Here is a 23,017-nt window from a genome sequence, read left to right on the forward strand (position 1 = left end):
AAGCCATTGTTTACTATGTTATTTTAGTAACCAGCGTTTTCACTGGGAATTCATCGATTTTATGTCATGTTTGCTAGCTTTATTGTCTCAAATGTCAAGTCAAGTCAAACCCCCACCAATCATTCCATCAAATTGATAAATAAATCAAGTCACAATAATGTTGTTATTCCCTTGAAAAGTATAATTAATTGCAATAATGATGTGTTCTTTGACCTAATAAATAGAATAACAAGTGGAAGTTTAAAATATTCAGATTTGTTTTGTGAAGCCGTAATACAGAATGATTTAAGAATCTCTTCTACATGTATTTAATGCAAGAAAGGAAATTATGAGTCAACATAAGTTTTGGAAGGGGATAAAAGCTTGTACGTTTTCAGAATCTAACCAGGTTCCTGAAAAAGTCGTTAAACTGTGTTCTCTTGGAGCGGAAGTGATCGTTCTTGGCAATGACCATGGCCTTTATCATAGTAACGTTGAAGACGATTGTTTAAACTTTAGCAAAGTCAGCGGTATATCAGCTATAGACATATCACACCACAATGATACCCTTTACATTATCGACGTGCACGGGAGGTTGTACAAGACCAATTCTAAGTTTGATAATAAAGAAGAAATAGTCGTCCGGGAGGATGCCAAATGTTGTCCCCATGGTTTCAAAAGTTCCAGTTTAAAAGTGAAGTTTCGTAATGTAGTGACTAGTGACTTCGGGCAGCTGTTCATCAGTAGTGAGGGACAGCTATGGGGCTCGGGTGTTATGCCCCAAATTGGGTTGGAGTCCACTAGCATAAAGAAAGTGCCATTTTTTGATGGCAGGACAGTGTACAGTGCTTCTATAGGTGATGATTTTGCGGCCGTAATAGCTAGGAAAAATGTTCGTCAGTCTGACAACTGTGACACGGATAGTGACAATGATGATGAGGAGGTGTTTGCTTCTAATTGCTCACAGTGTCAGACATCAATAGGTTTGGCGTCCCCAGCCTCAGTGCCATCCCTGTCCGAAACCTGCCCCCTTGGAGTCCAGCTCAATAAATCCAGTGAAGACTCCAGCAGCACCACAGCCCCACAAACTGATGTCCATATAGATGCTCATAGTTTTACAGAAGACTCTAGTCCCTCATCTGAAGAATCAAAAATAGCTAAAACAAATTCAAATCAAAAAGCCCCTGATAAATTGAAACCAGAACAAATTGAAGATGAAAATAAGAGCAGTGAAGTTGAAACTGAATTAGACAATGAGGCCACAGAAGAAAGTAAAGAAAAGCTTAACAATATTTTTATGAACACAGATGCGGCCAAGCAGTTTTTAAGTAAACAGTTATCATGGGTTTCAGCAGGAGAGGACTATCTTGTTGAATACACAGAAAAACCTACAAGAATTATTAAAGAAAATGTCTCCAACCTAACAAATTTTGTTTATGAAGGTGTTAAAACGGTGGGGGATAAAGTGGTAACACTGTCGAGGCATGTGAGCGGCAGCAGTGATAACAATGAGGCTGTGGAACTCCAAATGCGATTGCAACATGAGGAGATCAACTCCCTCATGTATAGTTGCACATCTGATTGCCATCTAGAAGATCTCCAGTTCTCCACAAGCACAATCAGCAGTGAGAAAGAGTTTGAAGCTGTGAGAAAAAGTGAAAACATAAAGAACATGTCCAAATTAGGGCGGAATATCCTAGCAACTGAACTGTGGACCTGGGGAGACATAGCTCACGGGCAGCTTGGAGTGGGAGACACGGTCAAAAGACTGAAGCCAATGGTTGTCATGACCCTATCTGGTTTCGGGCTTCAAAAAGTGTCTTGTGGCAAATGGCACTGTGCAGCTCTGACATTAGATGGCAGACTCTTCACGTGGGGCTACAACCACTTTCATCAAGTCTGTTTTGATGATAGAGAAGACAAGAGTGGCCCTAAACAGTTCACACAAATCTCTGGCGGAGACAGAATTAGAGACATGATGGCAACAGACCACCATACACTAGCCTATACACACAACAGACACATTTTATACATGGGTAAGCATACAGATGGTTATACAAAAACAATAGAAAATTTATACAAATTGCCTGAAGAAGAGAATGATGTCACTGAAAATGGAGATGTTGAACTTGTGAAGCTTAATAAACCTCATAATTGTTTAAATAAACCCCAAAATATGTGCTATCATTCACTAATACTCTCCTCTGATAATATAACATACTGTTCAATACAAACATATGAGGAGTGCAACAGGTTGCGACCCAGCCTTGGATTCGGAGATCTCTCCATTGCTCAAAAATATTTAGAAGAAATGCTCTTGATATATCATTGTCTAGTTAAGCCTTTTCTGAAGAAAAGTAAAGCTATCATCCTACATTCCAATGTGTATGAAACTGTTTGTGATATCTACAGTGACGTATTAAATATTAATGCCCTGAATGTGCTATCAATGTGGCAGTATGCAGAGAAGCATATAAACGAATGTGATATTTCTTTAATCAAAAATTTAGAAGAATATATTTATTTGTACAGAAAGTATTATTTAGCTATAAGCAATTTGATTGTTATTGGTGGGTTTGCTCAAATCAACAATGTTATTGATGTCCCATCAAGTATATACAATTTATTTAGTGATCAATTGCCATCAAACAAACAGAAGAATAATAAGAAAACGCTTGAAGCCATAGTAGCGCTCGCGTTCGTGCAACCCCTAACGAGATTGAGCTCACACAGATGCATTATTCAATCTTTGTTACGAAATAAGGCAAACAACAAACACGACATAGATCTAGAAGACATGAGCAATATAGACAACAGGTTTAAAAAAGTCCTATCCTCAATGGACTTGTTAATAGAGGAGCAAGAAAAGAAACGAAAAGAGGCCGATGGGACGAAACTTTTCTGGGAAACTGTAGGGAAAAGTTTAGACCAATACAGGACACCTGAACGCCGTTTAGTCCGTGAATCCAAGTCCCGTCAGCTTAGCTTAGTGAACCCTGGAAGGTTTTCGTCTCACTGGTTCGTGTTGTTCAACGACTTGTTCATTCACGTAAACGGGAGCACTGTGAACGTTCACCCGTTGATAACGCTTTGGGTAGAATCGGTTCCGAACACAGACTCTTCATCCAACATAATACAGCTGACTACTCCTGAGGAAGTGCTTTCTGTGTGTACAAGCTCAGAGCAGGAGAAAACTGAATGGATTCACGCTCTTAATTCCTCTGTCAAGTCAGCTTTGAACAAGGAATCTTTGTTCAAACCTCCATCGATCAGAACTGCCAGTCACACGTTTTCCAGCAAAGGTGCGTTCTTCAAAGAAGCGAAGTACCAGGGCAGATGGCTGGATGGCAAGTTGCATGGGAGTGGGAAGATAGAGTGGCCGGATGGGAAACTGTATGCGGGGCAGTTCCAGCTGAACGCGCTTTGTGGCCATGGGAAAATGGAGGATCCAGGGTTAGGTGAGTTATGTCAGGCCATGGCAACTTATTTGGCACTGTTTTCCCCAAATCATGTTGCATATATTTTCAGTAAGCCCTCTCTCTACCCTACAAGACTGACCTTACTGACGCGTCACCCATTTAGCAAGGCCCTCTACTCTAGTCTAAAATACCAGTAACTAGTAGGTACCATAACAACTCATATAGCAATGCCCTCCATTCTAAATACAAGTAGATACCCAGTATTGCACACTGACCGAAAGTCACAGACAATCGGGGGTAGGGGTAGGGGGCGTAGGGGCACTTGTCTCGCGCACTTTTAGTCAGGTAGGGAAAATACACGCATGACACTTACCTTTCGGGCTTTAGCTTTAGCCCCATAATGCCCCATAATTAAAAAATAATTATTTTGGGGGCACTTGGTGTGGTTTACCTAAAACACTCGATTATAGCGGATTCTTCATATCCATGCTAAAATAAAACCCTAATTATCTACTTATGAGTCACGCACTGATAAAGTTTACGTAACATATTTAATATCTCTAAATTTGCAGGAATCTACGAAGGCCAATGGAAAGACAACCTCCAGAACGGTTACGGTGTCCTAAAATTCATAAATGGGGACATATATGAGGGATATTTCAAAGATGGTTTAGCCCACGGGCATGGGGTGAAAAAGCAGGGAGATTTCACATCGTCCAGCGCTACTATTTACACTGGGGAGTGGAGTAATGGTGTGAAACATGGATACGGAGTTATGGATGACATCGGGAAAGGAGAGAAGTATTTGGGCAGTTGGAGCGACAATAAGAAACATGGATGCGGCCTAATTGTGACCTTGGACGGAATTTATTATGAAGGATTGTTTATGCAAGATGTTTTAACGGTAAGACCTCGCTTGCTTGGCTAAGTTTACGCATTTCATTTCTCATATTTGCTCATTTTTTATCTGAAATCTTTATGTGCGGCGCGAGGCCGTGTGTAACTTTCAATTTATAGTATGATAATGTGTTTGCACGATAAATACTTAAAGATAATTTTAGATTATTATTCATTCATGCGCCTGCAAAATATTTAAATTAGTTACTGAAAATACGCAGTAGCCAAAGTCTACATTCTTTATAACTTACGTCATCAAGTACCTACAATTCTGTTTGTCGTTCCTCCTAACTTTTCAGAATCTACAATTTTATACCGTTCACTAAATTCTTCAAACCTATTACTTATCTCGAATCAAATGCAAAGAAGTTTGCAACTTAAGGTATTTTGGGCTAAAGTCGCAAAACCCTTGTCTCCTTCAAATGTATTAGGCGTAAATACTTATAATATTTAGTAACTAGGTAAAGTAAATAAATAGTCAATTATAAACTTTGAATACGAAAGTAAATACTTAATAACAAAAACTTTGGTTAGGACTTTAGGAGGTTCTTAGAAAACGATTAGAGAATAATTTGAGTACCTAGCCTCATTCATTATAAGTTGGATAAGAATGTAAGTAGCTTCGTTTAAATAAGATTGTATAAGAAAGATGTAAATATTACTACAACTAATGTGTTTTCTCAAGTTCAAAACTCAAAGTTCAAAGTGTTTTTATTTGTGAGTATATGTCAAACTGATTACAGTGGCGGTAAATAAATATTTCTGAACTACAAGTGCAATTAACTTTCATATCAATTAGGAATGTTTAATGTGTTGTGTATAAAAGAATAAATAGTTTCCTTATGTTTCTTAAGTACTACACAATGTTACAACATGATTGATAATATAGGTACCTATATACATATTATTTGCCACTCGGCTGTAGGTATAGGCTTAACACAGGAGCGCCGCGACAGCACCTCAGGCGCTAGATAGACTACCTACTACCACAGAATAAATAATAGTACTAAGTACAGAAGACTCACTCTCTAACAAAACGCGTACGACCAGCACAGATATGGCCGCTAGGTGGCGACAGCGCCACGCGCGGCTTATGGCTTTCCCCAAAATTGGGGCCGAACGGATGTACTTTTAGCTACCTGTAGCAAAGCGACGAAATCGCGGAGTGAGACACGCCTGCTACTACCCGACTTTTTCCGTATTACTTAATTAAAGATAATTTCTCGTACTACGACATGAGTAGACTATAGTATTATTATAGTCCACAAACTCACAAATTATTTTGAGTTTCCGTGACAAGACACTACAATACCTACCTACATAGCCTCCTAAGGCCCAGCCATACAAAAATATCCGAAATTTACCACTGAAAGTTGAACCTATTATGTTGGGGATAGAGTTGATTTTAATTTGTTAGAAAACTGAAATACACAAAAGAAATGCAACTTTTAATAACTTTATTCGGACCGGCGTTTATCGATGTACGATTGGTATCATGACTGAACCCCTTGTATCTCAAATGCGATGATTAAAAAATAAAGGAATGTTCTGTACTTAGGATAACGTATCTTAACATTTTTAACCCCTCAACTCTCGCCGTCGCGATATCATGTCAGAAAAGCTACTGTTAGGGTCCTAATGGGATGTAGAAATAAAATCGCGGACTGTATCAAAACAGCCTGGTTTATTCCGCCTATGGGGTTGGCAACTGTCGAAGGTTTGCATAGATGGCGCCATCATAGCTTGCCCCTTTTTCTATGAGATTTGGCTTAAAGGGCTGCTTGGCATCCAGGTCATAAAATTGCCTTAAAAAACATAAAAATTTGACACATTTCTAGGGATTGACAGGGCAAGCTATGCTGACGCCATCTGCTAAATACTTCGACCGGCCAACCCCATTACAACGAGAAATCCCGGCCAAACAATTATAAAATTACTTAAACCTGCTCGGCTTTACCTACTTCATTTGAATTAAATTTTCTAATTGTTTGGCCGGAATTTCTCGTTGTAATTAAGGCGGAATAAACCAGCTACCTCTGTCTACCACGGCTCGTCACGTGATAGCATACAGAATGAGAAATCAAATGTTCTTTCTCAGTAGAAAAACATGCGAAATTCAAATTAAATTAAAAAATTCCTTCGGCAAGACAACCCTACGCACCTACAATTTGCCGCCTTTTACAACTTTGCCGCCTTTTTCTACTGACTGAAATGGCTTGCCCAACTAAAGTTCTGGGATTTAAGGGTAAATGAAACCCTAGGTTTTTTTTTCAGGGTCACGGTGTAATGGTATTCGAAGACGGCACCCACTACGAAGGCGAGTTTCGCTCAGCCGGCGTCTTCTCCGGCAAGGGAATTCTGACCTTCTCCAGTGGAGATAAGATCGAGGGTGCTTTGCACGGAGCTTGGACCGAGGGCGTTAAGATCAGCAACGCGACTATGCACTTGAATGTTTCGAATCCTGTGCTGCCGAACCCTAAACCAAAGTGAGTTTCATCCAATTTTAAACTTTGTTTTAATGTAGTTACGGTGACTTTTGCTTCTCGAATCTATACGACTTCATTAACACAGCGATGGCCCATAGGTAAGTCCCACGCTAGCCAAGTGCGGATCGGAGACATCTCAAACTTCGGTGTATTCCCATTTTTCCCGGTCTTACGTGACTGCCGCCATATATGAGGCGGGTAGAGATGGGAATATTAGGAATACACCCAGTTTAATTTTTTTTCACTGTGCCTTTTTTGGGCCAATCCATCAACATCATGCCAATCCATCAACATCATGCTTAGAAGCGGCTGATTCGCTGTTCGATTAAATAATTTATCGACTTATCTATGTTCGATCAATCAATGACTATACTTATTCGTCATTCACCTTGTAAGATATGTACTTGATAATGGCGATTCTGCGTTCATCAAAAAATAACTAGGTACGTAGGTAAACTGCTGATCGGGTTTTGCATTGATTCTCAGGAAGTGGGCCTACATGCATTAGTCTTGGTCACAGAACAAGTTAGAATGGCGATGCGAGCAGGGTACGTGTCGCCGCCGGTTTTGAGCAAACGCTCGCATGCTACTCGCCCGCGCTGACCGAAAACGAAGTAAACATGCCTTTTTGCGCCACAATAACCTTCAGATTAAGAAGCCAGACATCAAATCTGTCTAAAGGAGGCGTATCCATCCACCAGGCACACAAGTTTTTACTACCGTTGCGCGAGTGTTAATAAATGTGGAGAGGAACGAGCGGCGACACCGGTTCCGATACTAACTGCGCGCGATAGCCATTCTAACCTCTTTAATAATGTTCTGTGGTCTTGGTCATTGTTAGTGTTTTTCACAGGATATCCTGTCTAGATTTTATAGATGTTACTAAACACGCTTCGTGTTTCTTTTTACACACGCTATCTTTGTATTTTTGTAAATATATATACATAATATTGGCCCTACTTTTCAGTGGTTTTTGCACATGACATTGTAAGTAATGATTTAATACCTACCTATATTTACATCTGTAGGTAGATCTATTTACACGAAACGATACTAGACTATATTTTACTGAAAATTATACTCTGGCCAACCAAAAAGGTACCTCACTATAAAAATCGTGAATTAAACAAAAATGGCTTCGGAATGTTGAACCTTCATTCTTTTTTAATCCGCTGCTTTGATTGGCTAACTAAGACCTCATTTAGACGGTGCGAGAACTCGCATGCGAGTTTCATTACATTGCGTCATTTGATCGGTCGGCTTAATTGATGTAACCTCAATGGTCCGCAATGTAACTAAAATCGTATACGAGTTCGTGCGCCGTCTAAATGAGCCCTAAATGTAAAACATAGGTTTTTTCCAACAGTTCCTTTGGCAAACTCTGCGTCGCACCAAATCAAAAATGGAACGCACTGTTCCACCAATGCTTCAGCTGTCTCGGCGTCTCCGAAACCCTCCTAACCCCGACCGGAAACCATTTCGGAAACGGAACCGCCAACGGCATAGACAACAAGAAAATCTGGCAGAATGTAGCAGTGGCTATATCGTGTTCGCATAAAGAAAAACATAACAGGATGTCTATGAAAAAACCGAAACAGAAAGATGAAAAATCGGTGGACTGTTTGGAAGTGATACCTCAGTTTGGACAGAAGAAGTTGGATTGGGATGATTTTAAGGAAATTAAGCAGTATCTACATAATGTAAGTTGCAAAACTATTATCACGAGTAAATTACGTTGTAGGTAAAGACAGTTGCTCAATAAAATGTAACACACGTGACGTAATTTTATTAGGCAAATATCACATTATCAGTTGTCAATAAGACTAAGGTCCACTTCACACTAGTCTTTTGAGCGTCGACGTCTACTCAGCGCTATGGAAAATGGCGTCGCTGCGTAGTTGCGCCAATGTTACGTCGAGTAGCAACCGTAGAGTTGACGAAACGCTGACGCTCGGGAGACGCTAGTGTGGAGTGTCCCTAATTCCTAAAAGCAGTAGGCCAGTAGTAATCATAGCTTTACAAATGCCTATGTGGTATCACCTAGCGACATCTACCGTAAGAGTGGGTATCTAATGTTTCCCAAATAGTTTTAAGTCATAAATGTTTGCCCGCATTTTCGTTAGTCATACTCATCATTCATTTGGTTCAGAAACGCGTCACTTTTCAGGATTGCCATAAAACAAACCTAACCTAACCTAACCCATCTATAGGATAACCTGACGAAAATGCTAAAAGGTTAACGGTTTCAGTTTTATGACTAATGATAATATGACAAACAATACATTATGACTTAAAACTTTATAGGAAACAAAGGGACCCCTTCCTCATTTCCACTACTCTAGAGTAGAGTAGAGTCTATCTTAGAGGCCCTGAGGCCAAATCGCAATGAGATGTAACAATGCGCTACAATCTCTACATCATAACTACTCAATCAACATTTTTTTTTTCTTTTTTCTCAGGCCTGCGAATCCTCCCATCACCCCCTCGGCCAGCTAGTCCTAAGCCTAACCAACGCTTTCAACACCACCTACGGAGGGGTCCGCGTACATCCTTTACTACTGAGCCACGCTGTCAAAGAGCTGAAAAGTATCACAGACAGACTATACCAAGTTGTGAGGTTGTTGTTTCCCGCGCTGCCGCCAGAGGGCGCTGAGGTTGTGCTCAGGAGTAGGGACGACGAAGTGGAGAGTGATAACCCTATTGATGGGTGAGTGATTACCTTTAATGAATTGGGTACTCATACCTTTTAATGGATTCGGTATATGGTAAAATCCTTTAATACCTTGTAATAAATTGTGCAACAAAACCTTTAAGAGCTCTTTCCCACTGACGTACAGTTTTTTGCGGGTACGGTTTTCTGCAGGATCCAGTTTTCTGTAGTATGCGTGCAGTATCCCGCAAACAGAATGCTCGTGTGAACGTTCCTACATTAGCACGTATACATACTACTAAACCGGGATCCTGCAGAAAACTGTACCCGCAAAAAACTGGACTCAGTGGGAAACAGCTCTAAATAGATTTGCTAACTAAATTGATACATTTAATTGACGTAAGTGCTTTCCGAAACTCGGAACTCTTAATATGGTTACCCCCTTATTAACTGTTTTCAGATATTTTGACTTGTACCAAATTGAAAAAGGATACTTAGGTATCCTTCTTAGGTTCAAAATGGTTTTCATAATTATGTATAGGCTTAAGGGTGATCACCTTAAGCGTTCAATAGGGACCCTATTGATAAGGTAACCCTATTATAGGGTTACTTTATCGAAAGGCTTAATCAAACGAAGGGTTACCCAATCGAAAGGTTTAATTAAGTTCGTCCTAAATATACGGAAATAACCGTTTTTAGGGTTCCGTACCCAAAGGGTAAAAAGAGGGACCCTATTACTAAGACTTCGCTGTCCGTCCGTCCGTCCGTCACCAGGCTGTATCTCATGAACCGCGATAGCTAGACAGTTGAAAGTTTTCACAAATGATTAAATAAAATAAATATTTAAGGGGGGCTCCCATACAACAAACACGATTTTTTTGCTCTATTTTTTGTTGATGGTGCGGAACCCGTGCGCGAATCCGACTCGCACTTGGCCGGTTTTTCTATTTATATTATATCTCACAATATCGTTACTTCTGTTTATGATTTTGACATGTATCACATGTATATGTTTTTCTTTAATATTTATTCCAGCGAGGTTGTATCGGCGGCATCGCTTCTCCAACCCACCCTACTACCGCGCGTGCACCCGGCTTTGTTCGTATTGTACGCGCTACATAACAAACGGGAAGACGACCTGTACTGGCGACGACTGGTCAAATGGAACAAGCAGCCCGACCCCACGCTCATGCCATTCCTCGGCATAGACCAGTAAGTGACACTAGTGATACACCCTGCAAGCCTGACTGTCAGAGTTCCCAACCACGTGTATATTGTGTTGTGTCGCTTCGTTTATTTTAGCCACTTAAAACTTTTATGTGACGTTCCACGAGAAAAGGTACTTTATGGCGGCTGGCGCTTACGTCGCATAGCACCGCAACAGTATGAGCGGCGTTAATAATAGCGTAAGGATCAATCGCCATAAGTTACTTTTATCCGAGGGACGTCACAGTCATATTAACCAATCATTACTTTGATTCTTGGACCCGTGAGTAGATAATACTAATCCTTTTGTAGTGAGTGCCACACTATTATCAGTGAGTTACAATAGTAGTTTATGCAACAGTGATATAATAAGGGTTCTTAAAATTCAAGGGTCGAAGTTACAAAACGAGACGTAGTCGAGTTTTGTAAAAAAAGACCCGAGAATTTTAAGAACCAATTATGAGCTGTTGCATACATTACTTTTTCTATGACAGCTGCAGCAAAAAAAAAAAAAAAAAAAAAAAAAAAAAAAAAAAAGTTATTATTAAAAAAAAAGAGTTATTATTAAAAGAAGAGTTATTATTTAAAAAAATTGGGTTATTATTTAAAAAAAAAAAGAGTTATTATTGTAAATGAAAACATACCTCTTTCAATCAAGATGATCGGAACTTGTATCTTTAAAAAAAATAAAGCAGTTGTATTATACTCATAAGATGACTGCTAGCAGTCATCTTATGAGCCTATAGACAAAGCATTCAAATGACATTGCTTTAGATATCACTGTCAGTCATTTAATTGACACATTTAAGTGCTGGAGTAGAAAATAGTAGTTTATGCAACAGTGATATAATAAGGGTTCTTAAAATTCAAGGGTCGAAGTTACAAAACGAGACGTAGTCGAGTTTTGTAAAAAAAGACCCGAGAATTTTAAGAACCAATTATGAGCTGTTGCATACATTACTTTTTCTATGACAGCTGCAGCAAAAAAAAAAAAAAAAAAAAAAAAAAAAAAAAAAAAAAAAAAAAAGTTATTATTAAAAAAAAGAGTTATTATTAAAAAAAAAGAGTTATTATTTAAAAAAAAGAGTTATTATTTAAAAAAAATTGAGTTATTATTTAAAAAAAAAAGGGTTATTATTTAAAAAAAAAAGAGTTATTATTGTAAATGAAAACATACCTCTTTCAATCAAGATGATCGGAACTTGTATCTTTAAAAAAAATAAAGCAGTTGTATTATACTCATAAGATGACTGCTAGCAGTCATCTTATGAGCCTATAGACAAAGCATTCAAATGACATTGCTTTAGATATCACTGTCAGTCATTTAATTGACACATTTAAGTGCTGGAGTAGAAAAATGATGTATAGAGACGACTTTAATTTGTTTGAGTTCTCACGATCTTTACACGATAATAATAACTATTAAAATCTCTCTTAATCACTAGGTACATATAAAACAAAGTCGCTTCCCGCTGTCTGTCTGTCCCTGTGTATGCTAAGGTCTTTAAAACTACGCAACGGATTTTGGTGCGGTTTTTTTTAATAGACAGAGTGATTCAAGAGAAAGGTTTATGTATAATTTGTTAACCCGTGCGAAGCCAGGGCGGGTCGCTAGTTCTTAAATAAAGCAACGTTCCAAATTCAACAACAATACTAAAGCTTATTAGACTTAGGCCCACTTGCACCATCCCACTAACCCGGGGTTAAGCCGTTAAACCCAGTGTCAAATTGTACAGGTAACTCCAGGTTTAACCGCTTAACCCCGGGTTAATGGGATGGTGCAAGTGGCGCTTAGAGGGTTAAAATTACATTGAAGTATTTAGTTCAACAGAGGACCGTGGGCCTTACGAAAGTAAAAACTTTTTTTTTGCAGGAAATTCTTCAACGGTTACATGAACCGTTCTCCCCCCGGTTCCCCGCACAAAGAACAGCTATTCCAGGAGGCGGTTGAGACGCTGCAGAAGCTGAAGACCACCTTCTCACCCATGGAGAAGCTCAGGGTCATCAAGGAGACGTTCCAGACGATGACGGTCGCCGTGCAGCACGAGCTGGGTGAGTTAGAGCCCTTTCACACGGCAACAGCCTGTAGTTCCAGGAGGCGGTTGAGACGCTTCAGAAGCTGAAGACCACCTTCTCACCCATGGAGAAGCTCAGGGTCATCAAGGAGACGTTCCAGACGATGACGGTCGCCGTGCAGCATGAGCTGGGTGAGTTAGAGCCCTTTCACACGGCAACAGCCTGTTGTTCCAGGAGGCGGTTGAGACGCTTCAGAAGCTGAAGACCACCTCACCCATGGAGAAACTCAGGGTCATCAAGCAGCAGACGTTCTAGACGATGACGGTCGCCGTGCAGCACGAGCTGGGTGAGTTAGAGCCCTTTCACACGGCAACAGCCTGTTGTTCCAGGAGGCGGTTAAGACGCTTCAGAAGCTGAAGACCACCTCACCCATGGAGAAACTCAGGGTCATCAAGCAGCAGACGTTCTAGACGATGACGGTCGCCGTGCAGCACGAGCTGGGTGAGTTAGAGCCCTTTCACACGGCAACAGCCTGTTGTTCCAGGAGGCGGTTGAGACGCTTCAGAAGCTGAAGACCACCTCACCCATGGAGAAACTCAGGGTCATCAAGCAGCAGACGTTCTAGACGATGACGGTCGCCGTGCAGCACGAGCTGGGTGAGTTAGAGCCCTTTCACACGGCAACAGCCTGTTGTTCCAGGAGGCGGTTAAGACGCTTCAGAAGCTGAAGACCACCTTCTCACCCATGGAGAAGCTCAGGGTCATCAAGGAGACGTTCCAGACGATGACGGTCGCTGTGCAGCACGAGCTGGGTGAGTTAAAGCCCTTTCACACGGCAACAGCCTGTTGTTCCAGGACCCTGTTAGTAGTGTATGTGTTTTTAATCATTAACATTATTCTCACGAGCACCCGGTGTTGCCAACTTGGCATAATTGATGCCAGATCTGGCATATTTCAACACTCTTTGGCATCAAAATTATCCATTTAGCATCTGGCATATTTTTTAGCATAATTAGTGAATTGTGTCCCTAAGCCAAGTTTGAAACCTACTTGGCAGTGTAATCCATGGCACAACCGTAAAAGGAAATTTTATACATACGAGAAATTATAAGCGGTAACAGATACTACCGCGGTAATAGACGAGAGTACTGATATTTAAAGAAATGTTGAGGCGTAAGGTTGAATTTCCATAAGAAAATTGAATCTCGCGCCTTTTCTACTTACAAAGTGGGTGTGCCAGCCAGAGTGTAACTATATTTTTTTGTTGTGCCTATTTGACATTAGCCACATCACATTAAATTTGACAGCACAAAGGCTTGTTTTAAATTGTTTCCAATTTTTCCAATTTATGCCATGCTTGTCACAATTAAATCGAGAAAATCGGGCTATGCCTTCTCTGCATCAACAGCTACAAAGTGTGAAGACTTGAAGAGCCAGTATAAAAGTCACGTTTCAAAGAAATTTGGCATTAGCTATTAGCTAACCAAGTCGGTGCAAAGTTCGCTTGGTCTGACTCTATAAAATTTTCAGAAACAGCATTCTTTGATTTATGTGGAAGACCCTCATTTTTAGTTACATATAATATTTAGCATTTTTATTAGCACATTTCAAAATTATTTAGCATATTTCTGGCATAATCTAGACATAAGTCTGGCATTTTTTTCAAATTCCGAGTTGGCAACACTGCGAGCGCCCTGTTTGTGTTATCCGGCAAAAAAACCGATCCGTTTGAATGTTGCTATTCTAAAAATTGCGTAGGTATGGAACAACCAATTTAGCTAGGACCCTAAATGGCGTTACAATCCAGTGTGGACTGTACAATGGCGTCTCTTCAAGCCACCCAAAAATGAACACTTGAGGGTTTTAAGACCGCTGAAAGGAACATTTCTGGCTTTTTGAATTTCCCAAAACCGGTGACTACTGATATTTTCAATTTCTAATCATCATCATCTCCTGTCCCGGCATTTTGCCACGGCTCATGGGAGCCTGGGGTCCGCTTGGCAACTAATCCCATGAATTGGCGTGGGCACTAGTTTTTACGAAAGCGGCTGCTACCTGACCTTCCAACCCAGAGGGTAAACTAGTCCCTTATTGGGATTAGTCCGGTTTCCTCACGATGTTTTCCTTCACCGAAAAGCGACTGGTAAATATCAAATAATATTTCGTACATAAGTTCCGAAAAACTCATTGGTACGAGCCGGGGTTTAAACCCGCGACCTCTAGGCCTTACCGCTAGGCCACCAGCCCTTAATTTCCAATTTCTTATCGTAGTATTGTTATAAATACTATAAAATCAAATCGAGGGTGAACAGGCACCTTCTGGGCAGACTCGCTCCATCGTAGGCCACGTCTTCGCCTCGGCTAGTCTGTGCCCATGAGTAAGCCCATTTTTAATAAAAATAATAATAATAATAAATAGCGTTGAATCCTGAAGACGTTGGCTTAGAAAGGATAGGATCCTGTGATCTTGGACACGGCGCGGATAGTCCGCCGGTTCCTCTCTCTGCGGCCCTGACCACCGGCAGCTTGGGCCTTGCCCCGCTGCTGGCGGCGCCCTAGGTTAGGTTTTTTATAATATGTTTATATGTATTTTGTATTGTTTTTAACCGACTTCCAAATCTCAAAGAAGGAGGTTATCAATTCGGTTGTATGTTTTTTTTTGTAAGTGTTTTTGTATTTTATTTTTATATCCATATTATAAAATAACCTAGCCTAAGAGTTGAAATAAATAAAGAGAATAATAATAATAATTGCAGGCGCAAGCTACCTGTGGAGTATGGACGAGTTGTTCCCGGTGTTCCACTTCGTGGTGGTGCGCGCGCGCATCCTGCAGCTCGGCTCCGAGATACACTTCGTGGAGGACTTCCTCGAGCCCGCCGTGCAGAACGGCGAGCTGGGGCTCATGTTCACCACCTTGAAGGTGAGGCACTCACTTTTCGACTAGTCGTGGCTCATTCTACATTTTACCAGGCGTGTCTCACTCCGCGATTTGGTCTACGCTACAAGTACATACGGCCCACACCAATTTTGGTGTCTAGCCATAGTAGTTGCCGCGAACCATTGCGCCACCTAGCGGTCATAGCTGTCGTAATAGACGCATTTTGTTAGAGAGTGAATCTTCTGTACCTAATACTATTATGTATTCTGTGATTTTACTTTTGACTACTTTTGACTTATCAATACCTAAAGTCCAAAATCTGCCATACAATACGATTTACGATTTTCTTCCGTCTTGAATAAATACGATAGATGGGTCGCTTGTTGTATAATCTACTATTAGTTATGAAAATACGCCTACTCATATATGAATTTTAGTGTACAGTCAGCAGCAGAAGTTGCTAAGCGGGCTAGGTGTTCAAAATTACCCTGACATGCTCTTATTTTCTTAGGTAACAATAAAGTCGCGTCAAGATCATTTTGAATACTTAAAGCAATTAAGAATTTCTTCGATAATATTTTAGCAGATTTCTCCGCAAATCTATAAAAAAAAACGAGATTCTCTGGTGAAATAACATACTGTTTTTTTTATTACAGGCCTGCTACTTCCAAATACTACAAGAGAAGATGTCCATAAACTAACGATATACAAGATTCGGAACCTTGGAAAATGAAAACGGACTATTTTTACCAAAAACGTAGACAAGTAATGTGATTACCCTAATTTTATACCCTAGCGGCCTAAATAACGGTAAACATATTTTCTATTTTTGAAAACCAAAAAAATTTAACCTAACCTAACAAGTTTCCTAAAAATAATGTCAAGTTCATACTTTTTCTAAAGCGTCGATTATGACAAGGACACAGTCAATTATTTACAATACTTGTCTACGTTTCTGGCTCGTTTATAATCTTATTAGAGCGCCACTAATCTACACATCTAAATAAATACCTAAATACTTTAAAATAAAGTTCTAATTCCTTTGTTGAGTCGTAGGTATGTGGCGTTCAAAAGGTTGCTTGGTCAGCAATAATTTGCTTAGGTAACTCGTTAATGTTCAGATGTATAACCGATGTTGCATAGATATAGATGTATGTTGGTGTAACATTTACCTTGAAGAAATATCTCATTTTCATCTGTATAATTTCCTAAGATCCTTTCTTGCCGACGTCTTCAGGTTTCAAAGCTGTATGAAAATGTAATGATTGGAAATATGTACTGTATATTTTAAAAAAACCTAATTTTAAACTCATCAGGCCAGGCGTACTTGTACAAGTACAAATAGGCTACATGACTAATTTTTTTTATGGTATCAATCGATCGGGTTTGTTTTTAGGATCAAATGTCTATATGGGACCCATTGCATTAAAGTAACACAAAAGTCAGAAATTGTAGTCAAAGTCTGACAATCGCACTTCACTCGCGAAACGCCCTATACAAAACGGCCAGAGGCCGTGACGTCATCGCCCATCTTGTAGTATGGACAAAACAAGAAAATTGCGTTTTTGTCGGTGAAATATTGCGTTTATGTATATAGTTGCTATACAATATTTTTTTGGATGAAATGTAAGGAATCGAATGGTACCCTTACTTTTATCGTTTTTGGAAGTTAAAAAAAAATAAAATTTTGAAACTTTCAGGTCCTGTAATTTTGTAATTTTTCAATATTTTATTTTAATATCCACATTATTGTGGTAAATGGCTCGTTTGCTATCTATTTTACTAGATTTTGTTATAAAATTCAACATGTGTCATCATCCCTATTCAATTCGAGTTATGAACACTTCATCATCCTCGCGTTTGTCCCGACATTTTGCCACGGCTCATGGGAGCCTGGGGTCCGCATGGGACTAATCCCAGGAATTGGCGTAGGCATAAGTTTTGAACACTTATTGAAATACAAGCAAGTTCCAAATTCAAGAGCGCAAAAATTGGCCTGAGTGTTACGTCGTAATATTTTCTGTCTATGGAAAGTATGGATCTTGTAATCTGCTATAAATTGTCAAACTAAATAATTTGATTTAAATCGATATCTTATGTAGCTAAATTGTTGTCAGAGGTAATGGTGGCTGGACCATCCTATCTCGAATTAGTTTGTAACTCTGTTAAAAAAAATATTCTAAAATTATTGGACTTGTGCCAATACTTTAATTATTGTTCTTGAGTTTTTTTTAAGACCATTTCTGCTGGTTATAGCTTGCTAAGGCCCTGTTCTACTCATAGTACTAATTATTTCTATGTATTTTAAACCATTTTTAATTGGTATGGAGTTTCATATTCTATATGATCAACCTTAAGGAGAATAAACTTCAATAATGCAGTGTACTGTTTGCAAAAGGCAATTAGCGCTTTAAAAAAAATTCGTTCTAAATTATATATGGTATTGGTACCTAAAAACCACGTATTTTTATCAAATGCAAAAATCCATCAGCAGCATAAATTATTTGCTGTTTTGTAGTATTTGGTTCCTAAATTTGAAAATTATTACCTACCATCCTACCGTGGTACTACGGTTTTTTGTGATAGTTACTTAATGAATTAGGAAAAAGTCTGAGATTCTGGGGTAATTTGATAGCTATTATCATTGCTTGAATGCGAGTGTAAGATTAAAATATTCTTAATGTATTAGAATGTAGGTAGAAGTGTTTCTAAAAATGTATGGCCTTTCTTATTATGTTCAATAGTGCCAAAATGTTATTATATTTTGGTATTAATTTCTTTTCAAAATCAAGTATATCAAGGAAGTATTTAATTTACGTTTATCTTAGGCATATTTTTTAAACATATTTTCTGTATAAACACGTGTATACGGTGCTCTCTGGGGCCTGTTTCTCAAAAGCTTGTAACTTGTAATACAAGTGGAAGTCCCTTTCTAACCAAAGCTGTCAAAAAGTGACATCCGCTTGTATTACAAGTTACAAGCTTTTGAGAAACTAAACGGGCCCCTGATGTAGATAAATGTTGAACAAACTTTTAAATTACTCATACTTATCATGAAAAATATTCACATAAGTACATTTGTACATTCCAAACACTTATATATTTTAATATGTTGTTCATGCTACAAGTAGTCTCATTTTATCGAGCTTTAATATTTAACTTTTTACACGACTGCCCAAAAAAAGGTGTGTATTGTTTTCAGCGTTCATGTTTGTATGTAAGTTTCTTTATTTAGTTATTTCAAATTAGCAATTAATTTGTTATATGGTATCAAAATGTATTTAGCCTGTAATTGTTATGTTACGCAAAAGAAACTCAATAAGTATAAAATATTATTTTCATACACAAACTAGCCTTAGCATAATTATTCCAAAGAGTTTAGTACAAAACTGAAATTGTTGTTTATTTTAATTATGGTATAAATAAAGTATCGCCGTTTAGTTAGGAAAAAACTAATACTGTGGTATTTGCCTTCGATTTAATTATAAACTAGTATTTATTTATCAAAAATGTAAAATTATAAAAAAAAAACAGAATGAGCAACAACCAGGCAACAACATACTGTGGTATTTGAAATTAACCGTAAATCATAATATATTATTATTATATTATGATTATAAAAAATCCACATGTGTAAATTTGTTTTTATAAATATACTGAAAAGATTAGACAAATTGAATACCGTAAAATGGGGTGAGCAGAGACAAAACTGACATTCAAACCTCGATAAAACATTATTTTTACATGTGGCAAAGTGTTTTTTATACGTAATAAATGTTCCGGTCGTTTGTATTTTTTTTAATAATTTTGTGTAGTTCCATTTCATAACTTTAAAGATAAACACGAAATAGTAGGAAATCCCAGTTCACCCCGTAGTTGGGGTGAGGAGTGATTTCCTACTAAGGTGAGTTTTGAAAATTGTTGGATCGACACTTTGGGATTATGAACATTATAATAGCTTGATTTGTTATTAGAATATATAATTTACGTAGCAGTAGCCTGTAAAAACCAACTCACCCCTCTGTCATCCCTTCTCTCCCCATTCATAACCCAACTGCCTTCGTAATCCCTACTCATCCCATTTTACGGTACATAATGTTGTTCTAGTAAATATACATACATAAGCGGTAAACATTTCCATACGTTAATTTTATTTATCACTCATACCTAACATCAGATGGTCTAGCATGAGTTGCATTCTCGCGCGTATGGACTCGCGCGCGATAACGCAACTTATGCTAGACCGCTAGATGTTGTTATAGCCTAGTTATGTATAGGTTGTTAAATGATCACAATTACTATGTACCTTTAAGTACCATATCAACATAAATTTACATCTCTTCGTGTCTGAAGTGTTTAAATTAAATAATTGTAACTACATATGATATTTAACATTTAATAAAAGTTCGCAGCAAATTAAAAAGTTTTTGATTAAATTTATTCAACCTACTATCATTGAAGTATCTAATCCTCAATAAATTTGCAATAATATAAGAGTTTGAATATTCTAAACAATGAAAACTTTTTTAATAAGTAAATGCTAATCTTCAGAAATTATACTACCTACTTCTAGGGCTTCGTACCTACTTGGACTATGAAAACCGTGGCGGTAAGTGAATAATACAAAACATTGTTTATTAAGGCTATTTATTTCATTCCTATAAAATAACATACCAAATGTCTCTTTTGTACAACATCATATCAAAAATGTACACCATTATATAAATTTCGTCTCAGGTAAACGTTACCTAGCTACTCGGTCCTATTGCCGCGGCTAACACATAAATATACTTATAGTCCTCTCACTTGCGTCCAGCGGGCTCAGCACGGTTCCATTTTTATCCACTATCACTATGCCCGTCACTTTCGCACTTACATACTTGTTAGAACGTGACAGGCATGGTGATAAACGATAAAAATGCGACCGTGCTACTAGGGCTGATAATACCGTCCAATGCTGTACATATGCTATCTACAATGGCTTATTGTTTACATTCATTGTTCAATCGATTTTGTGAGTACACACTATGAGGTACCTTAAAGATGAAAAAAAATGTTAGAGTTAGATCCAGCTAAGCTAGCAGCGATTTTGATAGTTCAGACTGTGCAATTGTTATTTACACGTCATACTTTGGTAGGAGTTTGACGTTTAAAATAACACTTGCACAGTCGGGGCTATGAAAATAGCTACCAACTTAGCTTGGTCTACCTATATCTGGATCCTATACCTAGATCTGTTATTCCATCAAACAACTTCGGATTAGTAGCTAGGTACCAGTGGCGGTCGTCAAACATATCCATAGGCAAGCCTAGAGCTAATTTGGCTTACATATTTCCTTTACAACTCTGCTCAAACGTCCAAAAACAGGGTAGCCGGTGGGAATCGGCTTTTATGTTTTATGGACGGCCGCCACTGGCAGCTACCTACTCAATATTTCATAAAAACAAAATACAGAACCACTGACTGATTTACTTAAAACCTAAGTATGTCACTAATTTGCTGTAAAAAACTTATAGGCATCTAAAAGGTACACCACAATGCGTTTTACTCTTTAAATCTACCAACTTGAGTTGAAAAACTGTAAATGAATATTGCAATGCTAAGGAATTTCAGAATACCGCACTTTCGTGGCCTTGAATGGGGTGGTAATAGCTGCAAATTACTAACGAAAACAGATTCACGGACAAAGCGACCATAGTCCATTCAAATACAATTTTAACTTCAACCTTGTGTAAGATAGAAATACGGTTGAGTTTTGCATTTACAACGAGATTTACTACAGACACTTTTTCCGTGAAATCTTAAGTATTTTAAAGCGGTTAACACGTTTGCACGACACAACTGAATGGCAAAGGTCGCTGCATAACTAATTTATATTATTCATGTCCTTTCCATGGTCATATACGTAATAGTACTTCGTACCTTGAATAATACTAAAATACACGCGATACGTTACAGTGTGACCAATGACGCTAATTATTGCGTTATCTAATGTACATAAATATCGAATATCTCAAGTTCTTTCTTTATCTTTAAGTTCAAATTTTCATTCATAAGGGCAACTACACAATAATAATTCTAAATTCTGTGTTAACCTCGTAAGGCCCCGTGTACTTATACAAGTACAAAATAAATTCGAGTTTTGAACGCATACTATACAAATAAAAGAATGTTCCAAATTCAAAAGCGCCAAAATTTTCCTGGATCTTACGACACAGACAAGACATCCTCTAGACTGAGCATAGTAACGCAACCCCCTCTGCCACAAATATACGGTAGTTTTACTCCATCTTCGAGTCAAAGTGTCAGAATCCCAATCACGGCACGGGATTCGCTCACCTCGTCCCCCGCACCTCAGTATTTTTGGCAGCATCGGTTTCATGAAATAATTGCTCTAAGCTCCGTCTAGAGGATTCCTAGTCTATGTCTTACGAGGATAAACAGTAGTTATGCAAAAACCTGAGCATTTTTCTTCCTAGCAGCCACTAAAACTTGACCATTCCATCCAATGTGTTAAAAAGGGCAGTGACTTAATAAGTAAGATTATTTTGCGGTATAAAAATTTAGAGTATTTATAAAATTTTAACCTAGAGGCAAGAATTTCGAGAATGTTCCATCGATATACATTATGGGGAGCATATGGACATATTACTTTAAAAGACTATTTGTTCGCTTTGCCTTCTGATTTGTACTTTGTTTACGAGCAAATTATATTAGAAAATTAAAATGTATGCGAAACATAATTTGCAATATAATGGATGGATCTAAGTTATGTATATGGCCGTTCCATGTGATTCAAATACATTAATTCTTCGAAGCACCGCTAACTAAAATTGACTCGAGTGAATCCTTGTGAATTTTTAAATTCAAATAAGACGAGGTAACTGTACTGTAATTTAACTTATGGGCACTCAATCAACCATAGGTTTTACTTACTTATACACAATACTATTTATTATCGTACATATTTTCATAAAGATCCACTCGGTCAACGGTCAGAATAAGCCTAAAACTCCATTAAAAGTCAACAAATTCCCACAAGTAATGTTAATTGATCGTTCAATCAAACTGAACCTTAAAAACCAATGTTAATTTACAATAATAAAAAATATAATAATGATACAACGACGAATCCACAAAATCTCTAAATAATGTTAGACATAAAATAAATTTATTTCATTAATATAAGATTAATAGCAAAATATCAATCAATTTTTATTGCATGCATCATTAAAATGAAATTAACAATTATCTTTTTTTTACCTAAATAACATTTCGGACGATTTGTAGTCAAAAATAGTCAAATACATAATAAAAAGTATAATCTAAGTAAGGTATTCACGGGGAGTGTTTATAGTAAGTCAAATTTGTTTTAAAAAACGCGTCATTCAAACAACAGAATTCTTAGAACTAGAGAAATCAACGTATATATTACTATAACATCCTAACTCTACTGTTAATGCTTACAAATAAATGCCATCTACCG

General features: G+C 38.1%; 1 protein-coding gene and 1 long non-coding RNA gene across 2 annotated transcripts; one reads left to right on the forward strand and one right to left on the reverse strand.

The window, feature by feature from the left end:
• The first annotated feature begins 106 nt into the window (after positions 1–106).
• LOC134648308 (alsin) lies at positions 107–16,331 on the forward strand. Its single transcript, XM_063502800.1, has 9 exons — positions 107–3,437; positions 3,971–4,302; positions 6,570–6,781; positions 8,148–8,481; positions 9,241–9,488; positions 10,467–10,643; positions 12,511–12,689; positions 15,409–15,572; positions 16,187–16,331. The coding sequence occupies exons 1-9, from the start codon at positions 329–331 to the stop codon at positions 16,229–16,231; spliced, it is 4,800 nt and encodes a 1,599-aa protein (XP_063358870.1). The 5' UTR covers positions 107–328; the 3' UTR covers positions 16,232–16,331.
• Positions 16,332–20,160: 3,829 nt separating this feature from the next.
• LOC134648511 (uncharacterized) lies at positions 20,161–20,590 on the reverse strand. The gene is made up of 2 exons (XR_010096899.1): positions 20,464–20,590; positions 20,161–20,350 (listed from the first exon to the last, which is right to left on the reverse strand). It is a non-coding gene; the product is annotated as an uncharacterized LOC134648511 (long non-coding RNA).
• Positions 20,591–23,017: the final 2,427 nt, after the last annotated feature.

Source organism: Cydia amplana, chromosome 5, assembly GCF_948474715.1.
Source record: "Cydia amplana chromosome 5, ilCydAmpl1.1, whole genome shotgun sequence".
In the NCBI taxonomy this organism is placed as follows: Eukaryota; Metazoa; Arthropoda; class Insecta; order Lepidoptera; family Tortricidae; genus Cydia; species Cydia amplana.